Genomic DNA, 19,706 nt, shown 5'->3' with positions numbered 1-19,706 from the left:
TATTATTAACATGGCATTCATCCCCCTTGTATTTGCCAGACAGCACAAGAGCAACTTATTCTACCTGACCACACTGAATATGAATTTATATCAATTAGTATATAGATTGATAATGAGCCAGTAAGAAAAAGTAACTTTCCTTGAGAAAGACAAAAAACAAGCTGAAATAGAACCCTAAGAAACAGCAACTTCAATTAACAAAATGGTCTTTGGGTATATCATTAACATTTTGCTTATACTAAAACACCACTTAAAAACAGTTTATCCCTGGCATAACTTTTGCCTTTCAGTCGTATTTCGTTATACTCCCTGAAAACCATCCTGAGCCACATGGATACAGTACAAGCACAATAAATTGAACAATAGCATTAGAATGCAACAGTATTATCCTCTCTGTGGCCGACAATAAGGAATCCGCTTGCATGTGCAGAACCGCATTGCAAGAGCACAGTCTTTATGTCCAGTTTGTGCTCTAGGTGCTGGGGACAAAGAACAGGGGAGTCCTGTTGCCTTTCTGTTCTACTTCTGCTATGGGAAGCCTGTCATCCTGTTGAACTCCAACTCCCATCAACCCCAGCCAGCATGGCTCATAGTCAGGAATGGTGGGAGCTGTAGTCCATCAGCAGCTGGAAGGCTACAGGTTCACCTTCCCTGTCCTACATGAAGATGATGCAGATGCATCTGGTTGGCCAACCCTGGAGGTAGGCTGGACTGTTAGACAGACGTTGCTCAGCCCCAGTAAAGCTCTTCTGATGCTATGTTCTTGGTTGGTTACAGAGCTTGGTTACTGAGACTGTTAAGTGGTCTTTCATGGAACACATCCTCATTTAAAAGAGCTAGACCCACATGTGCCCTGATATCCAGCAATGAAGGAAATGACTTTGTCTAAATTGTACTTCCATCTTTGACTCATTACTCTAAATCTGACTTTTCTCTGAAACTTCTTCTCATTCTTGTTGTCACTTCCCTCCTTTGTCAATTGGTTTTCCTGTCCTGGAATATAACAGCCCACAATAAGCTGGAGAAAACCATTAGCATATAACCACTGTGAAATCATTATGATGAGCTGATAAGGGAAATAAGCTCTGCAATGCACACTTAAAGACACTGTGTCTCTTTTGAGCTCCAGAAATATGGAAAAATGCAGATAAGGATTATACTTTGGATACCTACGTGCACCAGGAAGAAACTTTTTCACATCAAGAATGACTCCCCACTGTGACTATGCACTGTAGGATTAATCTCCATCACAAAACTTTATGTGGGTTTGTGGATTTAAGTTAGAGTCTTAATCACTTTCAGCGTATTTGATTAGTCTTGGCAGGTAACCAAAGCACACTTGACTAAACAATCATAGATGACTGTCTTAATTATGGGTATGGATAGTAAACAATATGCTCTTTCCCTTCTGAAAGGGCATAGATATGCACTTTTCTTGCTTTAAAGCTTTTACAGATAGTAACATTTAAAGAAAGGCAGTCTAGTTGTCATCTTCACTAACAAGCTGCAACTTTACTAATTGCAACTTTTGCACCATCAACTTTAGCAATGTACAGTCATGACAAAAATAAAATGCACCCTCTTTGAATTCTGTGGTTTTACATATCAGGACATAATAGTTATCACTTGTTCCTTAGCAGGCCTTAAAATTAGGTAAAGCGTGTTCTCCTTCATGGAGAGCACGTTTTGCGGTGGGGGCCGCCAGGACACTCCTTCTCTAGATCCTGAAGCGATGTGAGAAGTTAGCACAGTCTTATAAAGCGTGTTCTCCTTCATGGAGAGCACGTGTTGCGGTGGGGGCTGCCAGGACACTCCAAAGTTGGGGGCGGGCTAACTGATCGTTGGCCACTGATGCGATTGGGGCTTCCCTTGTTGTTCGGAAGAAGTTAATGTTGCCATTTATTGATTGACAGCCAGAAATACTAAAACTCCTTGCACGAGGCTAGGGCTTCCTCTTTTCGCCCGTGCATCGGATTGCCCGTCCCTCCCTCCCTAGAATAGGGTTGTTCGCTTTGACCTTGCTATGCCTGTCATGGGGTCGTCTGCTTTGGAGCGGGGGCCTGGTAGGAATTTTGTCCATCTGGCTGATTGGCTGGGGCCATTTGGTTTTTGCCTACTGCGTAGCAAATCGTCACAACTTGTAAGGTTGCGGTTAGGCATTGGTTTATGGTTTGGTTGGTTGAGGGGCATGGATTGGCTGTGCCTGCCCCTCTAATGCTGCTGCTGCAAGGGATTCCGTTAAAGGAATTGAGGGCTAACTATTGCTTGTCCACTCTGTCAAGGGGGCTCGGGCCATAGCAATGAGCTCCTGGTTGCATTTGGGGTGAGGGCAGGTTCCCTGCTCCGCGTAACCCCCAAGTGTATTCCCCCATTCTGACTTTCGCATCGTGCGGAATGTCAGTCTGTCCCCCTTGGTGGGGGCAGATAGTCGCAACCAATGCCTAAGCAACCACTCACAAATTTGTATTTTAATAAAGTTGTGGCCAAAATTATTGCCAAAAATCTTAAACAAAAAATTCTGTGTGATGTGTGAGTTATTGGGGTGGACCTGGGGACCTCGACACGCAAATGAACAACACCACATGACATATTATACCGTGTCATGATTTATTTAACAGAAATAAAGCCAAGATGGAGAAATCATATGTGAAAAGCTAACTACACCCTTAGTTGTTCCATAGAAATTAAGAGGTTAAGTAACAGACAGGGGCTGCTAATCAAATGCCTTTGCTTAACTGATAATCAGCAAGTGTGTCCACCTCTATAAAAGCTGAAGTTGTAGCAGTTTGCTGGTCTGGAGAATTCAGGTGTGTTTTAACACAATGCCAAGGAGAAAAGACGACAATGCTTTTAGAGAAGCAAGTGCTGCTGCCCATGAAACTGGGTTCTAAGGCTATCTCCAACCAATTTTAAGTCCATCATTCTACAGTGAGAAAGATGATTTTAAAATGGAAAACATTCAAGACAGTTGCCAGTCTTCTCAGGAGTGGTCGTCCCAGAAAATTCACCCCAAGGTCAGACCGTGCAATGCTCAGAGAAACTGCAACAAAACCCCAAGTGTTACATCTCAGGCTCTACAGGCCTCAGTTACCATGTTAAATGTTAAAGTTCATGACAGTACAATTAGAAAAAGACTGAACAAATATGGTTTCTTTGGAAGGGATTCCAGGAGAAAGCCTCGTCTCTCTAAAAAGAACACGGCAGCATGGCTTTGGTTTGCAAAGTTGCACCTGAACAAAGCACAAGACTTCTGGAACAGTGTCCTTTGGACAGATGAGACCAAAGTGGAAATGTTTGGCCATATTTCACAGCCATGTTTAGCAAAAACCAAACACAGCATATCAGCACAAGCACCTCATACCAGCTGTCAAGTACAGTGGTGGAAGGGTGATGATTTGGGCTTGTTTTGCAGCCACAGGACCTGGGAACCTAGTGGTCATTGATTCACCCACAAACTCCTCTGTATACCAAAGTATTCTACAGTCAAATGTGTGGTCATCTGCCCAACAGCTGAAGCTTGACTAAAATTGGGTCATGCAACATTGGGTTATGCAAGAGAGCTGTGTATAAACAAATGCCAGCAAATTCAATGAACTGAAGCACTGTTACAAAAAAGAGTGGGCCCAAATTCATCTACAACGACGTGAGATATGGATAAAGTCCTACAGGAAACAATTACTTCATGCTATTGCTGCTAAAGGTGGTTCTACAAGCTATCGGATCATAAGGTGTACTTAGTTTTTCACACATGGCTTTTCCATTTTGGCTTTATTTCTATTCATGACACAGTGTAATATATCATGTGTTGTTTTTCATCTGAGGTTGTATTTACCTTATTTTAAGACCTGCTAAGGAACAGATGATTGTTATTATGTCTTCATATGTAAAAACCACAGAATTCAAAGAGGGTGTGCTGTCTTTCCCCCATGACTCTATGCAGCAAAAGAACTGGCCACAAGGAACGTATCCAGAGACTCCTTCAGGAAATGAGGAATGAGTGTGCGTAGAGGAGAGCAGGCCCACCCCCATCAGCCCTGCCCCCAATGCTCCTGCCCCTAGAGGAGGAAGATTCAGGGCTTTGCGCATTGAATGAGACATGCTAGTCAACAGGCATGCAAAGCAAGGGTAAAAACGACTGTCCTGAATTGTTTATGGTTTTATGGCAACATGTAACACTTCACACAGGGACGCGGGTGGCGCTGTGGGTTAAAGCCTCAGTGCCTAGGGCTTGCCAATCGAAAGGTCGGCGGTTCGAATCCCCGCGGCAGGGTGCGCTCCCGCTGCTCAGTCCCAGCGCCTGCCAACCTAGCAGTTCGAAAGCACCCTCGGGTACAAGTAGATAAATAGGGACCGCTTTCTAGCGGGAAGGTAAACAGCGTTTCCTTGTGCAGCTCTGGCTCGCCAGAGCAGCGATGTCACGCTGGCCACGTGACCCGGAAGTGTCTTCGGACAGCACTGGCCCCTGGCCTCTTGAGTGAGATGGGCGCACAACCCCAGAGTCTGGCAAGACTGGCCCGTACGGGCAGGGGTACCTTTACCTTTAACACTTCACACACACACACACACACACACACACACACACACACACACTGTATATGGGACAAGGCAGTTGGAAATGTATTTGCTTTTTAATCAGCTAAATATATTGCCTGGTTATATCCCCATAAATTCAGTGCCTTTAAACTGCTGACATATTGACTTTTTAAATTGTCTTTTTCATTATCCAAAACGGAGAAGGTTGGCACTCTCGCAAACAATATGTTTTCGTTTCCTATGAATTAGGTGACATAAAGCCAATAAAACACAGAAAGTAGTCATGTATCATCATAGCTATATAGTACATTTCTAAAAATACATGTTTCTCAAATTTTCAAGCGGTCGATAAATTGTATCCAACGCCAAACGTCAGCCTGCTGCATGATGGGAATTGTGAACTCACCTCTGCTCGCAGGCTGATAGCTTATAACTTACTTCAAATAGTTTTTCTTTTCTTTTTTCAGGCCGGCAAATGAGAACATTTTGCATTCTGGGTATAACAAGCTTTACATAATTTGTTACAAGCAATAAAAACTAGAACTCAATAACAACATCAACTGCTGTTTAGGAACGAATACTTACAGTGGCAATCAAAAAGGGAACTGGCTAGAAACCTTATCAAAACAATATGGTTAACAGACCCAAAAATGAATTCAAACACAAAGAAATCACATATGCCTCTGTCTTATGATTAATAGTTAGTACACATGCAATTAGAACAGATCTGAATAGACCCACTAAGCTGAATACCACATTCTTTAACTTATATACTAACTGCCATATACCAAACCCAATAGGAGGTACGATACCTGAAGCAGTGTCTCCACCCCCGTCATTTAGTCCGGAAACTGAGATCAAGCACTGAGGACCTTCTGGCAGTTCCCTCATGACAAAAAGTAAGTTACAGGGAACCAGACAGAGGGCCTTCTTGATAGTGGCACCCGCCATGTGGAATGCCCTCCCATCAGATGTCAAGGAGCTAAGTAACTATACAACCTTTAGATGACATCTAAATGTTGTATAATTACTTAGCTCCTTGACATCTGATAGGGACATTTTTTAATGTGTTCCATCTTTTTATATTTTTATATATGTTGGAAGCCACCCAGAGTGGCTGGAGCAACCCTGTCAGATGGATGGGGTAATGATAATGATAATAATTGCCTTTGTGCTGATTAAGGCTACACAATGGCGAGTGGGCTGTGTGTGGATCACTGGATGTACAGCATGGTAAATTCTGTTACTTGTAACAGAAATGTGTATTTTCAATTGAAAGAGTTAGAACACTCCCTCAATACTATGTCCTGGTGGAAGCATGAAAACTAAGGCCTAGATCGTGACCTGAAGACACGTGGTCAAATTCTGAACCTGGCCCAGTCTGCTTTCTCTAGTCCCAACCAACCTTGCCTAACCTATTTTGGCTCTCTGGTTCCATTCCCCTTGACAACAACAACAACAATTCTCCACACAAGGGAACATAGGATGGTGCATTACACAGTATTGAGCCAAACCATTGGCCCATTTAGCACAGCACTGTCTACACAGTCCAGCAGCAGCTCTCAGCGGTTTCAGGTAGGAAGTATTTCCAAGGCCTACCTGGAAATGTCAAATATTGAACCTTTAGAATGTAAAATATATGTACTACCCCGGAACCAGTTTCCTCACAATTCCCCCTGTGCTGTTTGCCAGCCTCAATGCAATGCAGGTAACACTGAGAACATTAAAGTGAAGAGGGCACTGGTGAAGACCAGCACATAGTCTCCACTGGCTGGGTGTAGAAAGGACAACTTCCCCTTTGCTCCTGAGAGTGAGCAGCCCTTGGTCTGTTCTCTCTCCACGCACGTTCATTATGACTTCAGACCTGTGAGAAGAGACTTGAGTCTGAAGTCAGAGCTTCACTGGAGTCAAGCCCAGGCACAGTGTTTGTAAAGCTCTGGTCAACATGGGAAGAACCCCTTGGGACTGAGACAAGAGGTGGAAGATCTAAGTAGCTTGTTGAAGGCCTCATGGTGAGTTAATGGTAGAGGCAACATTTAAGCAGGGGAATGACCTTGGTCTCTTTGCGATGATGCTATGCTTATACTATTTTCATTGTATATTAACTGCACTATTTTATATGCATTTGTAGTAATTATTTCTAAACCATTAATTATATACGATCCATTATATATGAACACTTAAGTTATTACTATGATGCATTTGTGAATCTCAGTAAATAATTCATTAATTCTGGGTGTAAATTTAAAGATCACTACCCGATCAAAATTTTCAATAGTCCATTTTAAGGAAGTCAAATGTTCAGTAATTAGCAATTCCAATGTAAAGGAATGTTGTTTTGAAATGCTAGATTCTGAATTATTTATTTTACATATGCCAGGATTTATGTTGATTCACTAGGTATCTGAACTGTGACTGTGATAAAAACTGACACAACTGAAAAGGAGGCTGTGATATATGTATTTGCAAAACTTATTCAGTAGCTATACTAATAATTATTTTTTCTTGGCTGAATTCACACAATATTGATTTTTGCTCTGCTCTGTGTAACCTCTCTTTTAATGTAATTCAGCTAAATATCTGGATTGGTAAGGAACCAATAAATCAGAAATGACGTAAATAAGGTCCAGAGGTACTTAACAAGATGCAGATCCAACAATCACTAGGGTAAACATTGATTTGTATTCCAATATGCTTGTGACCTCTTTTGCTCATCTTTGATGTAGTGGCAAACCTTGTTTACGCCAATACAATTCTCAAGATGTTACAGTGTGGTTTTGCTTTGCTTCCACAGCGTTCTCCAAATGCACTATACCTGTGAAACCAGGAGCACAGACACATTGATAGCCGCCAGGCTTGTTGAAGCAGCTTCCTCCATGCAAGCAAGGAATAATTTCACATTCATCCACATCCAGCTCACAGAGCGACCCATAGTAACCAGTTGGGCAGTGGCAAAGGAACCTATTATGATGCGGATAAGGAATAACTTCAGTGGAGAGCAATGAACAATATCACTTTTATACTAGATCAAGCTGCCCATTATATCTAAGTGTCATGCGTACCACATCCACATCAATATAATCACAATGATGCCCCCCTCCACATTTTTGATTCCCCACCACCACCACAGAATTCATTTCTAAAAGCACTCACTCCACACCCAATATTCATAGGAGCTATAATATTTCGATAACACATTGCTAGGCAGAGTGAGTATGGTCCTGAAAAGGAATGCATGAAGTATCTGTGCTTTTCTGTCCTAGGCTGATTGTAACAGCTCTTGCTAGTATTATATGCACCATTATGTGTATAATATTGTATCCATATTATAGGAATATAGATTCTAGATGTCCTAAAGTAACAAAACAAAAAGATGTCTACAACTTTGGTATTAATTTTGTATTTTGTAGTAATACTTATTTAAATTATATTCTGTATGTAGCATAATCTTATAAGTAACACAGAGAGCTTGACTGTTATGCGTATTATACATATAATATACTGTACATACTTTTCAATATAAATTTGCATCATTCACAAGCGACTCAGAAATTCCAATGTGGGAAAAGCTCTATTGGATTGGACCTGCCCAATTCCTGATTCTCCTTCCATTCTTACTAGCAGAGCACTTTGGAAATTTAATGGCTGCCTAGCACCAGAGATTGTACACCTCTTACTATAATCCCTTTATAAAGCCAGACTTTAAGTATGTAGTGAAAGGTGAATCTAGCTTCCTACCTATTTTTGTTCATGCAGTTCTACATCAACAGTCAATTGAAAAGCAGGGCAATTTTTATTCTATTTTTAAAAAACTTGATTCACTCACAAACCTGTTTATAAGATCTATGCATGTTCCACTGTTTGCACAGGGATTTGAGGCACACTCATTAATCTCCACTTCACACAATGTCCCAGAAAAGCCATCTCTGCAGAAGCACCTGGAGAGAAGAATGACATCTAGTGAGCTACAAAGAATCTTTAACATCCAAATAAAGAAAGAGAATGAAATGGGTGTGGGGGGGGGGAAGCATAATATTTGTTCATATTTCCTTGGTTGGCGCACCATTTTAGAAAATAGACAAGTTGGGAAGGTCTTGTGGCAGAGCGCTTGATTATAATGATCACAGTCATGCACTAGATAATTCAGCGGCAACAACATTATCCACAAATCACCTAAAATCACATGAGCTACAATCCATTGTCTCTGTCTTAAAGCGTTCCCAAGTCAAATCTAGCAACGTCATTCCCTTGGGCTGTTTTTCCTCACCTGTAACCGTTAACCCCATCCACACAGTGACCCTGATTCTTACACGGGCTGGAGATGCATTCATTGTTGTCAATTTCACAGTAAGCACCTTCAAATCCTGAAAGATAGATGAAACAGGTATGGATCAGTGATTTCGGCTAGTCAGTTTGAATGTCAGGATCAGTGATAACAAAGGCCCAGGTGAATGCCTTCCAAATGGAACTTGAAAACACTCGAAGCATTTTTTATCCTTCAAACCTAATGGGCAATGCTTCCCCTCGAAGAATACCGGCACATCTAATAATGCTTGAGCACAGAGCCACAAATAGGACTGAATGCAAGAAATGAGCATCTGGTTAACTCTACTGGGGAATTGAGCCTGGTTTAAAAGCTTGGAAATGCTTCATCAAAAAGAGGGATGCTATACTATCTCAAAACGCAAGGCAAATCCACTGCATGACAAGTTTTAATATATCATTTCAGTAGCGACCAAACAAAATTTCTCCTCCTCCGCTCCATAACCCATTTACTTTTAAACATCACAAGGGACAGTGGCTTGAAATGGATGCCGTAAGCTTTTAATAGATGACACATTCATCTTCAGAAGGCTCAGGCTTTATATTTACCTATTCAAAACATTTATATATTCAGAACATTGGTATACCACCCCTCATACAATATAATTCCAGAGTAGAAGTATATATAATAAATACATATCATGAAATATTAAGATACACAATAAAACCATAATATTAGCAATAATTAGGGGAGGAGTAGCACCTCTGGTGGGGGGACATGTTGTGCTCCTTCTGGGGTAGCTTGTCAACCTTTGGTCCCCACATTGCACTTAGCTCTCACCTGTGGTTCCTAGAAGCTGTCAGCATGCGGCAGCAGCCACACCCCAGTAAAAAGCCTTGACTGACCAGCTATACCAGGTAAGGATAGATGATGGGTCTCAAACCCTCAGTGAGTTAAGGACTTCCCTTGCATGTGAAGACAGTTTCTGGCGGATTGAGCAGACAAGACCAATATTGGGTCCAACAGTCAAGATGCTGGTTTCTGCATGTGCTGTAGAGGGAAGTGAGGGAGAAATGGGGCTTGTCAACCTGGGAAGGTAGTCCATCTAGAAGAAGGAAAAGTCTAATCTTAAACCTCCACTGCTTTGCAGGATATCTTCAGGAGAAAGACTCTCCTCCCTGAAAGAGAGGGGAGTGGTTGTGGACGGGAGCCCGAGCACCGCTCCTAGCAGGGGGCGTTGCCCCCTGCCTCCAGCTCACCTGGCTGGCACTCACGCCCCCCCGGTGGCCATCCAACCAGGTGCCATGGGGGGGCGTGTCCAGCAGCCTTTATGCTGCAGTGCCAGCCTCCCCCCGGCCTCATTTCTCACCCTCCACTCTCAGGTCCTACAAGAAGGCCTGGTGTGATTTCCTTGGTTTCAGGTCTGGGTTATCTGGGCTCTCACATGACGTACCTCCTACCTCTGACGATGTCTTGCAGTACCTTTCCCATCTCTATGATCTGGGATGTGCTCCTAAAACCTTAAAGATTCATGTAGCCGCCATCAGCTTCTTTTCAAATGCTACATTTGCTCATGACCCGGGTAGCGACTTCTTGATCCGTAGAGCCATTGAGGGTTGGGGCAGGTTACAACCTCACAGGGCCGAGGGCCGTAAGCCGATTCCTTCCAAGTTGTTATCACAGATACACATAAAACTCAGGTCAATTTGCTACGCTATCGCCTTTTTGGCGCGCTTAGAGTTGGTGAGGTGGTGTTTGAAGTTAGTGCACGAGGTCCAACACGCGGCCTCCTGTGCGAGGACGTGCAGTTGTCCGATTCTAACATGACAGTGCGTATATGTCAGTCCAAGACTGATCAGGCTGGTAAGGGTGTCCTAGTTAAGCTCACGGCGTCGGCACAGCAGGGCCCATGCTTGGTAGAGGACACTAGGCGGTACCTCTACCTCAGACCGCCCAGCCCGGGTCCGTTTCTGGTCCATGAAGATGGGTCACCCTTGTTGAGGCACCAATTCACCAGAGTACTTCGCAAGGCTATTGAGGCTTGTGGTCTATCCTCCCAGGAGTACGCTGCACACTCATTTAGGATTGGCGCCGCAACCACGGCCGTGCACCTGGGGCTACCGGCGGACAGGATCAAAGAAATGGGCCGGTGGGAAATCCAATGCTTATAAGTCTAATATGCGACCTGCAGCGCTTTACCCTACTTATCCGCCTTTTCTTTTCTGTCTTTTACCCCCAGCTATGCTCAGGAGAAGCGTGTGGAGTTGCGTCCACAGTATAGTTCATTGGGCCCGCGTACAAGCGGTGAGCTGCGGCCTTGCACACAATCGTGGCCTTCCACATGGTGTTCGAGTTTCCTGGTTTTCGACAAGAGGCATGCGTTGGGAGGAGCTTATGCCATTGCTGTGGGAGAAAGTAGCCAAGTGCGGCCCTCCCGACATCCTTGCAATTCATTTGGGGAGAATGACCTCGCCAACAGAAGGAGTGTGGACTTGTTGTGGAGCATAAAAAGAGACTTGAATGCATTTGCAGCCTTGTGTCCCAGAACAACGGTGTTCTGGTCCTGCTTCTTGAAAAGAACTGTTTGGCGCGGCGCGCAAGGCTGTATGGCCATTGAAAGAACCAGGAAACTCGTAAATCGGGCGGTAGCCCGTTGGGTGCGCTTTATGTATGGCCGAGTCATTTATCATGACCGTATCCGGATCGGCGACCAAGCTTTATACCGGAATGACGGCGTCCACATATCGGATCTGGGGAACGACATTTGGTTAGCTAGCGTCAGCAGAAGCATCTGGGATTGGTTGCAGCGTTGAAGGTATTGGCGGCGAGCCTTTAGCTCGGGTGGCGGTTAGGCATTGGAATAATCTGTTGTGGTGTGTTGAAGTGCTAGGTGTGGCCATCGCCTATGCCTTCAATTTCTAGGGGTATTCCGTTAATGGAATCTGGCGGTCGTGTATTCCGTCCGAAGCCTGCTTGGCGGGAGGCCATGGCACGACCCTCGGTGACATCAGGGGTGAGCCTATAGTTGGATTAGCATCAACTGGTGATGAACCCCTGGTGAATAAACCCACTTGTTTCGCGATCCAATGCCTAAGCCAATACCTTTTCATTGCTGTAATCAATAAAGTTGTGGCCTTTTCTAGCCCATTAACCTTATATCACGTGTCCCTGTGTCTTCATTTTACTTCGCGGGGGTCGGGTCCTCGAACCACAACATAAGTCTAAGGAGCAAAGCCTACACAGGGAGCAAACCCGACACAAATCTGAAGTGAAGTCCCCAAGACGGTAGGATGGCACTTTATATGCCATACTTCCAGCAACTCCTGCAGCCAAGATGGTGCCAAACATATTGCAAGGCCAACAGGGAGGTCTTGTTGGCTGGGCAGCCCAAGACCTCCATACACACAGCCCAGGCTTGCACCTTGCTGAGGACACTTTGGTGCTGCTAACACAGCAGTTTGACTTCACTCCCGGAGGCACACCCCATCGTCTCTTGAGACAGATGGATGCCAACAGCTAGCAGTAATATAAGACAACAGATAAAACATACACTAGGCTAAGGCACCAAATAAATTACAATGTACGGGAAAATGGAACGTTTGAACCACGCACCACTTTAGAGAGGGTATTCCACAACCACCCAGAAAGCTCTCTCCTTTGTTGCAACTTGGGGAAGGGCTTCAGCCTATATACACTGTTGGGCTTTGCTGCATCCACTCTAGAGGAATGTTTTTCTTACAACTTCGGCTCTGTTTAAGTGCTGCTATGTGACAAGTCCCATCACATATTCTCTTTTCTACTACTACACATTACTGGAGAAGTGGGGGATCTGTTTTCAATTCCTGGATCCTATGCCACTCCAGCAACATCTGCAAAGAGTACCGTAATCATGGCTTGGGTTGGGGAAATGCTTCCACTGCCAGTTTCGCTAGCCCCAGGAAACTGGGATGAGAAGGAACCACAAGGTTCTTCTTTCTAGACCTTTAAAGCCCTAAACGGCCTCGGTCCAGTATATCTGAAGGAGTGTCTCCACCCCCATCGTCCTACCAGGACACTGAGGTCCAGCGCAGAGGGCCTTCTGGTGGTTCCCTCACTGCGAGAAGCAATGTTACTGGGAACCAGGCAGAGGGCCTTCTCGGTAGTGGCACCTGCCCTGTGGAACATCCTCCCACCAGATGTCAAAGAGAACAACAACTACCAGACTTTTAGAAGACATCTGAAGGCAGCCCTGTTTAGGGAAGCTTTTAATGTTTGATGCAGTATGGTATTTTAATATTTTGTTGGAAGACACCCAGAGTGTCTGGGGAAGCCCGGCCAGATGGGTGGGGTATAAATAATAAATTATTATTATTTATTATTATTATTATTATTGACATTAATGGGGAGGGGGAAACATGGGACCTAGCTATGCTGTAGTAGTAATCAGTCATTCAGACTTATTTGGGAGCAAGCTAAAAGAGTTTCATTAGATCTCACTTTGATTATTTAAAGGAAATGTAAAGCATGGCTTTTACAATATGTACTGAGGATATCGAGTTCTGTCACCTGACCATGTGATTCATCAATAATACAACACAGAGCCCTTTTGCTGTGATATTAATTGCATTTATGCAGTGGCTCTTGCATTTTTAAAAGAAGATCCTGCAATTTCTTTTGCCACACTAGTGGTTTGATAAAGTGCCAAATAATCAGTCCAGCACTTAATTAAACTTGACATCAATGTTGGATCCCTCATTCATTAAGACAGCTCTAGACCAGGCAGGAGGAACTTGTGGCCTCCAGATGTTGTTGAACTACAGCTCCCATCGCTGTAGTTGGGTGCAATAACATCTGGAGGGTCAGAGGTTCCCAACCCTGTTCTAACAACTAGTGAAGTCCTGTGATACCCATTCCATGCAATCACATTCTTGCTGCTACTCTGCCATTTTCAGAGTTATCTGAATCAGTTCCAGCAGCATAAAAAGCTGCTGGAGATCTAATAATTTATCTTGGAAGATGCTGGTCTAACTAAAAAAAGAGCTGAGACTGGGCCAGAGAAGCTAAAACATATTGACAAAAGAGCATTCAAAGTTCAGGGTAGTGTGCTTTATTGTTACTAAGTAGCAAACATAGGGAGATAATCTCCAGTACTAAGTCAGTACTTCAGCATGAAATGACATTCCTTCAGGTTCTTTTCATCTAAAGTGGGCCTTCTAAAATCTATTTCTGAACAATATAAAACTAAGTAATGCCATTCTTATCATGGAGGCATGCAATCTCTGATACAAACACACACAGAGAAAAGCAATATATATTATCTAATAGATTTCGTTCTCCGCAACTTTGGAAAATATGGCAGATTTACTTCTTACTATTTTATCAGCAACCCATGGCACACATTCCTCTTTAGACAAAGGCACTTGTTACATTTACTGCTCCATCTCTGGGCCCCACAGAATGAAGACTTGAACACAGGCATCAGAAATCAGGATGCAGATCTCAATGGTGTGTTATTTTCCTATTTACTTCAATAAGGGTTTTTTAGAAAGAAAAAGAAGAAAACAAACAAACAAACATGAAAAGGCTTAAGGGAATGCAGCCCCACTTTCCAGTATCGTTGTACCATAGCGAGACTGGGTCACACCAAGATACCCTGAGGACACTTACAACGAACTGTTCTCTAAGAGTGTTTCCTTTAATCCACAGCATCCAGTTCTCAGTGCTGGAAAAGACAGCAATTGTCCCTCCTCAGATTTCTGGATGAAATAGAACAAGGTTGGGGAGTGCTTGCCCTCCTGGCAAGGGCTGGATTTGCTCTGGGAAAAGTGGTCAGGGGCAAGTGACCATGGTGGCTGGGCCAACTGTGGAAGGAGTGGAATGACAGCAATGAGCCACTGAGTTGAAACAGGGTGTGGTCTGTGGGGATGCGGATGCAGCGTGGGGGCACACCCCCACCTCGGCATAAGACACAGTGTGTCTAGCTGCCATGCCCACTCTCTGACCTTTGCCTCCCTCACAGAAAGCTTTGCTTAATGTTCCACTTGGTTAGAACATATCGAATGATACAGACTTTCGAGTATCAGGGAACATTTGGGGGAAACACCTGTCTGACACATGTATTCACTAATGCTGGAAATGCGCCTTGCTGGAAATACGTTAAGTTCAGGGTGGTTTCACTACTGTTTTCAATTGTTGATTTCTGCTAATAAAAGGAGCCTCTGCAGAGCTAGCCGGCAGCTTGCTTGGAGCTTGCTTGCTTGCTCCTTCACAGCTCACATGCATTCAACTCCTGTGCCATCCTCCATTATTTCTACAGTGGTCTAAGGAGAGGGGTCCATAGAGAGTGCCAGGGATGGATTTGACCCATGTTCTGGAAGATCACCATGCTGGGTTCAAGTAAATAAACTGTGAGATGACCCATGCCACTGACTGTGGCCTAGTTCACAGAATCATAGAATTACCTGTATGGGTTCAACATAACATCAAAAAAGACCCTTACGGCACTTCCAGACTATCACTATTTCCAGGTGGGATTCACTGTCCTACTGGCAAGTTTAGATTATACAACTAAAGTTGATTTGGCACTCCTGGGCAACAAACCCCACTTCCTTCCCAAATTGGACTTTTTGCAATAAGGGAAGTGACAGGAAAATGCACTGGCAAATGTACAGTAACAACTGCTTGATGCAACATCATATAACCTCCTCAAAACATATCAGAATGAATGTTCAACAGTCATCAACATTCCCTGTAAACTTTGAGCAAACAAATCAAGATGAACGCTTCATAAACAGGTAATCTGGAAGCAACCTTAGATTCCTAAAGGAAAATACTACTGATCACTTGGGTGAATACAGAAATTAGGAAGAGGCCAGCCAGCTAGAGCCAAGTTTCAGGTTAATTTAATGTGATCTAGCAAAAAGAAATGAGAACTGACTGGGCATTTTCTCTCTCTTTTCAAAAAAGTCTCTATCTGCTACTTAAAGCCGTTTAACACATTTTAAAAATGTTAGCAACATTATTACAAAGTAACATCATCAACTGCAATCAATTTGCAGCTTTCAAAGTATTTGCACAAAGTAAATCTTCAAAAAGCATCATAATGTAAATACTCGTTCATGTATTGGGCTAGAAAGAAAGTTCAGTCATTTAAGTTATAAAACAAAATGATTTTTATTTTTCAGCAAGCTGTTTTGTAAATTGGCATATTAATTGGGCGCCTAACAAATATACATTTAGTGCTAATGTATTGCTATGGTAATGATATTTAGTAGCATGTGTACTAGAATAATAGGCACATTTAAATGCAACTGCTTGCTGCTGGTGGTCATGCAAATCAGTCTAGCTAGGGATACAAATTATAAATCAATAGTGCATGGAAATGATCTGATACAGCCCTGGAGAACAACACTTCTTTTTTTATTTATTTACACAAGGTGGCTTTTTCACATTTCCCAGCAAAGTCGCATATTGCTCAGAGGAAACTCTGGGATATTTTCAGTCTGGCGTTTCTGATGGTTTGACCTTGCAGCCTTTTCTGTTGAGTAAACAGGAACTGCCTACTGAATTTACACCAACCTTGTGAACCGCTGCATGTAAATATTTACCTAATCAATAGCAAACAATAAATAGCAGGTTACTGCTTGCAAAGCATTGGCAGAAGACAAAATACCACTCACGTTATCACATACTGCATTTCTCAGAGAAAAGCCCCAAATACCTCTTGAAGTACCTAGAGTTTTATTCCTGATGTTAAAATGGGATATTCCCCACCAGGAGCACTGCAAATCAAGCTTGATACCTTCCTTTTACAGTAATGCAGTATTAATCAATTGCAAAAGGACCCAAGTTGAGTTCTGCTGGACCAAAAGCACAGCATCTTGTTAGTCAGTGAGATGTGTGTGGGAAGCCCACAAGAGATCTCTCCCACTAGACTCTCCTGCTCGTGCTTCCCATCAACTGGTGTTCAAGGGCATACTACCTTGGATACTGGAAGTAATGTATTACCATGATGACCAGCAGCAAAGGATAGCTGCCATTTTCAAATTACGAGGGCCCCTTTCCTGTTGCATGGAAGGCTATTATCACAGTTCTGCCCTACACAGGACCATATTATCAGTTCTGCCCTACACAGGACCATATGTTGTTGGACTACAATTCCCATCACCCCTATCCAGCATGCCCAATGATCAGGGATGATGGGAATTGTATTCCAACCACAGAGGTTGCCACATTGGGGGAAGGCTGCTTTCCAAACATCTCATAGCATTCAAATGAGGCTCCCTGGAATTCATGCCATCTGACCTGGTAACCCTTAGCATGGCTAATGCTACCTGCACATGCTCATAGGCTCCTTCCTTTCATTTCCTTGTGCTCATGGTATTTTTTGAAGAAAAGCATCAGACAGTAGTGCCTTGGCATGCCCTACTTTGTTCTGCTCTTCTCTTTACACCTTTTCTTTTTGCCACTTGCAGCAAGTCTAGAATTTCAAAGATGTGACTGAAGCTGCTTTGGCTTCCAGGCAGGGCCATTTTTTGTCTCGAGATGCTTTCACAGCAGTAGCAGCATTCCCTTCTGGCTTGCATTCAATTGCCTTCATTGCAGATGGCACAGAAGAACTTGTCCACGTGCACAGAAGAAAGCCCAAGCTGACACTGCCTCCATCTCACCCTTTGAAACTGCTGCTGCTCCATTTTCTGACCCAGCATGGCACATTAAGGCGATGTTCTGTTTCACCCATCCAATAGCACCACCAGCCTCCTTCTCACTCTTCTCCTCAGACACACCCCCTCTCTCTCTCTCCCTTTTTTCTTGCTGGTGGGCTTCACTTGGACTGCCAGCTTCCTTGGAGGTCATGCTTAGCTCCCCTTCTGCCATGGCTGAAATGCTCTACCTGGCTGGATCAGGACTCCTCAGAGGAGCTAGGGGTAGCAAGCTGCTATACAGTGGACGCTCGGTTTGCAAACGTGATCCATGTGGGAAGCACATTCACAAGCCACAGCGCGTTCGCAACCCACAGTGCTGCTTCTGTGCACGTGCTGGTTGCGATTCAGTGCTTCTGCACATGCTCAAAGCGCGATTTAGTGCTTCTGCGCATGCACAACTGCTGAAACCCGGAAGTAACCCATTCTGGTACTTCCAGGTTTCAGCACGTCCTTAACCCCCCCCCCAAAAAAAAACCAAAAAACCCGCAACCTGAAGTGTTTGTAACCCGAGGTATGACTGTATTCAAAAAGGCCTTTATAATCATCACACCATGATCCTTGTGCTCCATATTACTGCCAAAGCCAGCTTCCCCTTTGCCAGTCTGAAGCCTCTGGCCGGTCCCCACTATTATCCTGATTGATCATTGACTATTTTGGATGCCGGATGAAGGTTCAGAATAAAATGCAGCTCATTTGACACCGGCGGCCTAATGTACACACCACTGAGTGTTGGTAGGACTGGGAAATGTCTTGCGCCAAACTTTATGCACACACTGTTTAAAACAGTAATTCAGAAGGCTACAAAATTGACAGCATTCCACAGTGTGACTTGCATGCAACCGTTTTGATAAGTAGTGCCATTTACCTTTTTGACAGATGCACAATGGCTTCCCATTAACTTGTGCCAAACAAGTAGAGTTGTTGATACATGGGTTGTAGGGGGCATCACATGGGTTGTAGCGATACTGGCAAGTCCTTCCAATATAAAATGGAGGGCAAACACATAGAAATTGCCCATAGACAGTGGACTCATGGCAGGTGGCTCCATTCAGGCATGGTTCAGAATCACATTCATTTATATCTTCGCTGCATTGCTGCCCTGTCCAGCCTGCTGCACACAAACAACTAAAGGGGGAAGAGAGAGGATAATGAAAAGAGGTGAAAGCAATCTTTTTAAACAACAAAAAACATAAACACTTGCAACAGTCTCCTATATCTGCCCCATTGCTTTGATCTGTGTTTTCGGTGCTGACTTACAGTTTCCCCAGGGTCTTTTTCCTCAGCAAGTAAAAATAAACCCTGCTACATAGAACAAAGAAATTCATATCTGAGAAAGAGAAGGAGAAAGTGCTTAAAAATAAAGGGAACAATGTAACATATAAATAAAATAGCTGCCCCATCATCATGCTCAGTGTTACCTGACTTCCACATGCAGAAATGGCCACACAAATACATAAGTATGTAAAATGTGCATAGTTTGCTTTCCCATCATTTAGGACCCCACAATGACTCACAGTTGCAAATGCAATTTAGAACAGTATAAAAATACCAATAATCAGTCAAATAAAGCAAGAAATTAATTATAGCAGCACAGTCTTAAAGAAAATAAATAGGCAGTAGCTAAGAGTACCGGTATATGAATATTTTCTTCCATTAAAGGCCATTAGGCTTAGCATGTCAGATGAAATATAGCAATGATGGTGCCAGGCAAATGTGCTTGGAGAGAAAGTTCCACCACAGGCCATATCTGCACAACGGTATCATACCACTTTAAAAGAATCCTTGGAACTGAAGTTTGCTAAGTTTGCTAAAAGTTATTAGGAGAGTCCTATTCCCCTCACATAGCTACAATTCTCTGAGTTGATTAACAATCAATCCATCTCAGAGAATTCTGGGAAATGTAGCCTCCTGATTTTTTTATTTTGAAAGAAAGAAAAGTATTTGTGTAGTTTCATCAATTCCGCGAGAAGCTACCTAAGAAGCCAATGTATATTTCTTGCACATCCTCGTGGTGCTGAGATTAGATTGTAAAGGTGGTCTGAGAGAAAGGTGGGATTTGAACACAGATTTGACCAAGTTCAGCTATTTTTCCACTTGAGCCTAATTCAGGGAAGATGCAAGTTGTTTTCAGGCACTCACACAATAAGCAGAAAACTTGCACCAGCTAAGCCTGCCTTGTTGTTCTCTGCCAGCCACGCATAGGGGCAATCCAATGTGCACAGGCT

At 43.5% G+C, this 19,706-nt stretch overlaps 1 protein-coding gene across 5 annotated transcripts in view; it reads right to left on the bottom strand.

Moving 5' to 3' along the window:
• The window catches only part of EYS (eyes shut homolog), a 567,790-nt gene that overhangs the window by 368,858 nt on the left and 179,226 nt on the right, over positions 1 to 19,706 (bottom strand). For all 5 annotated transcript variants that reach the window (XM_081905892.1, XM_081905891.1, XM_081905893.1 and 2 more), the window contains 4 exons: positions 18,347 to 18,606; positions 8,801 to 8,897; positions 8,364 to 8,471; positions 7,349 to 7,494 (listed from right to left, as the gene is read on the bottom strand). In XM_081905892.1, the coding sequence (XP_081762018.1) occupies positions 7,349 to 7,494; positions 8,364 to 8,471; positions 8,801 to 8,897; positions 18,347 to 18,606 (611 nt within the window). The remainder of the gene's footprint in view (positions 1 to 7,348; positions 7,495 to 8,363; positions 8,472 to 8,800; positions 8,898 to 18,346; positions 18,607 to 19,706) is intronic.

The sequence above is a fragment of the Podarcis melisellensis genome (assembly GCF_964234715.1).
Source record: "Podarcis melisellensis genome assembly, chromosome: 3".
NCBI classification, from domain to species: Eukaryota; Metazoa; Chordata; class Lepidosauria; order Squamata; family Lacertidae; genus Podarcis; species Podarcis melisellensis.
The sequence above is the reverse complement of the archived record's forward strand: the minus strand, read 5'-3'. Positions and strand labels throughout refer to the sequence as shown.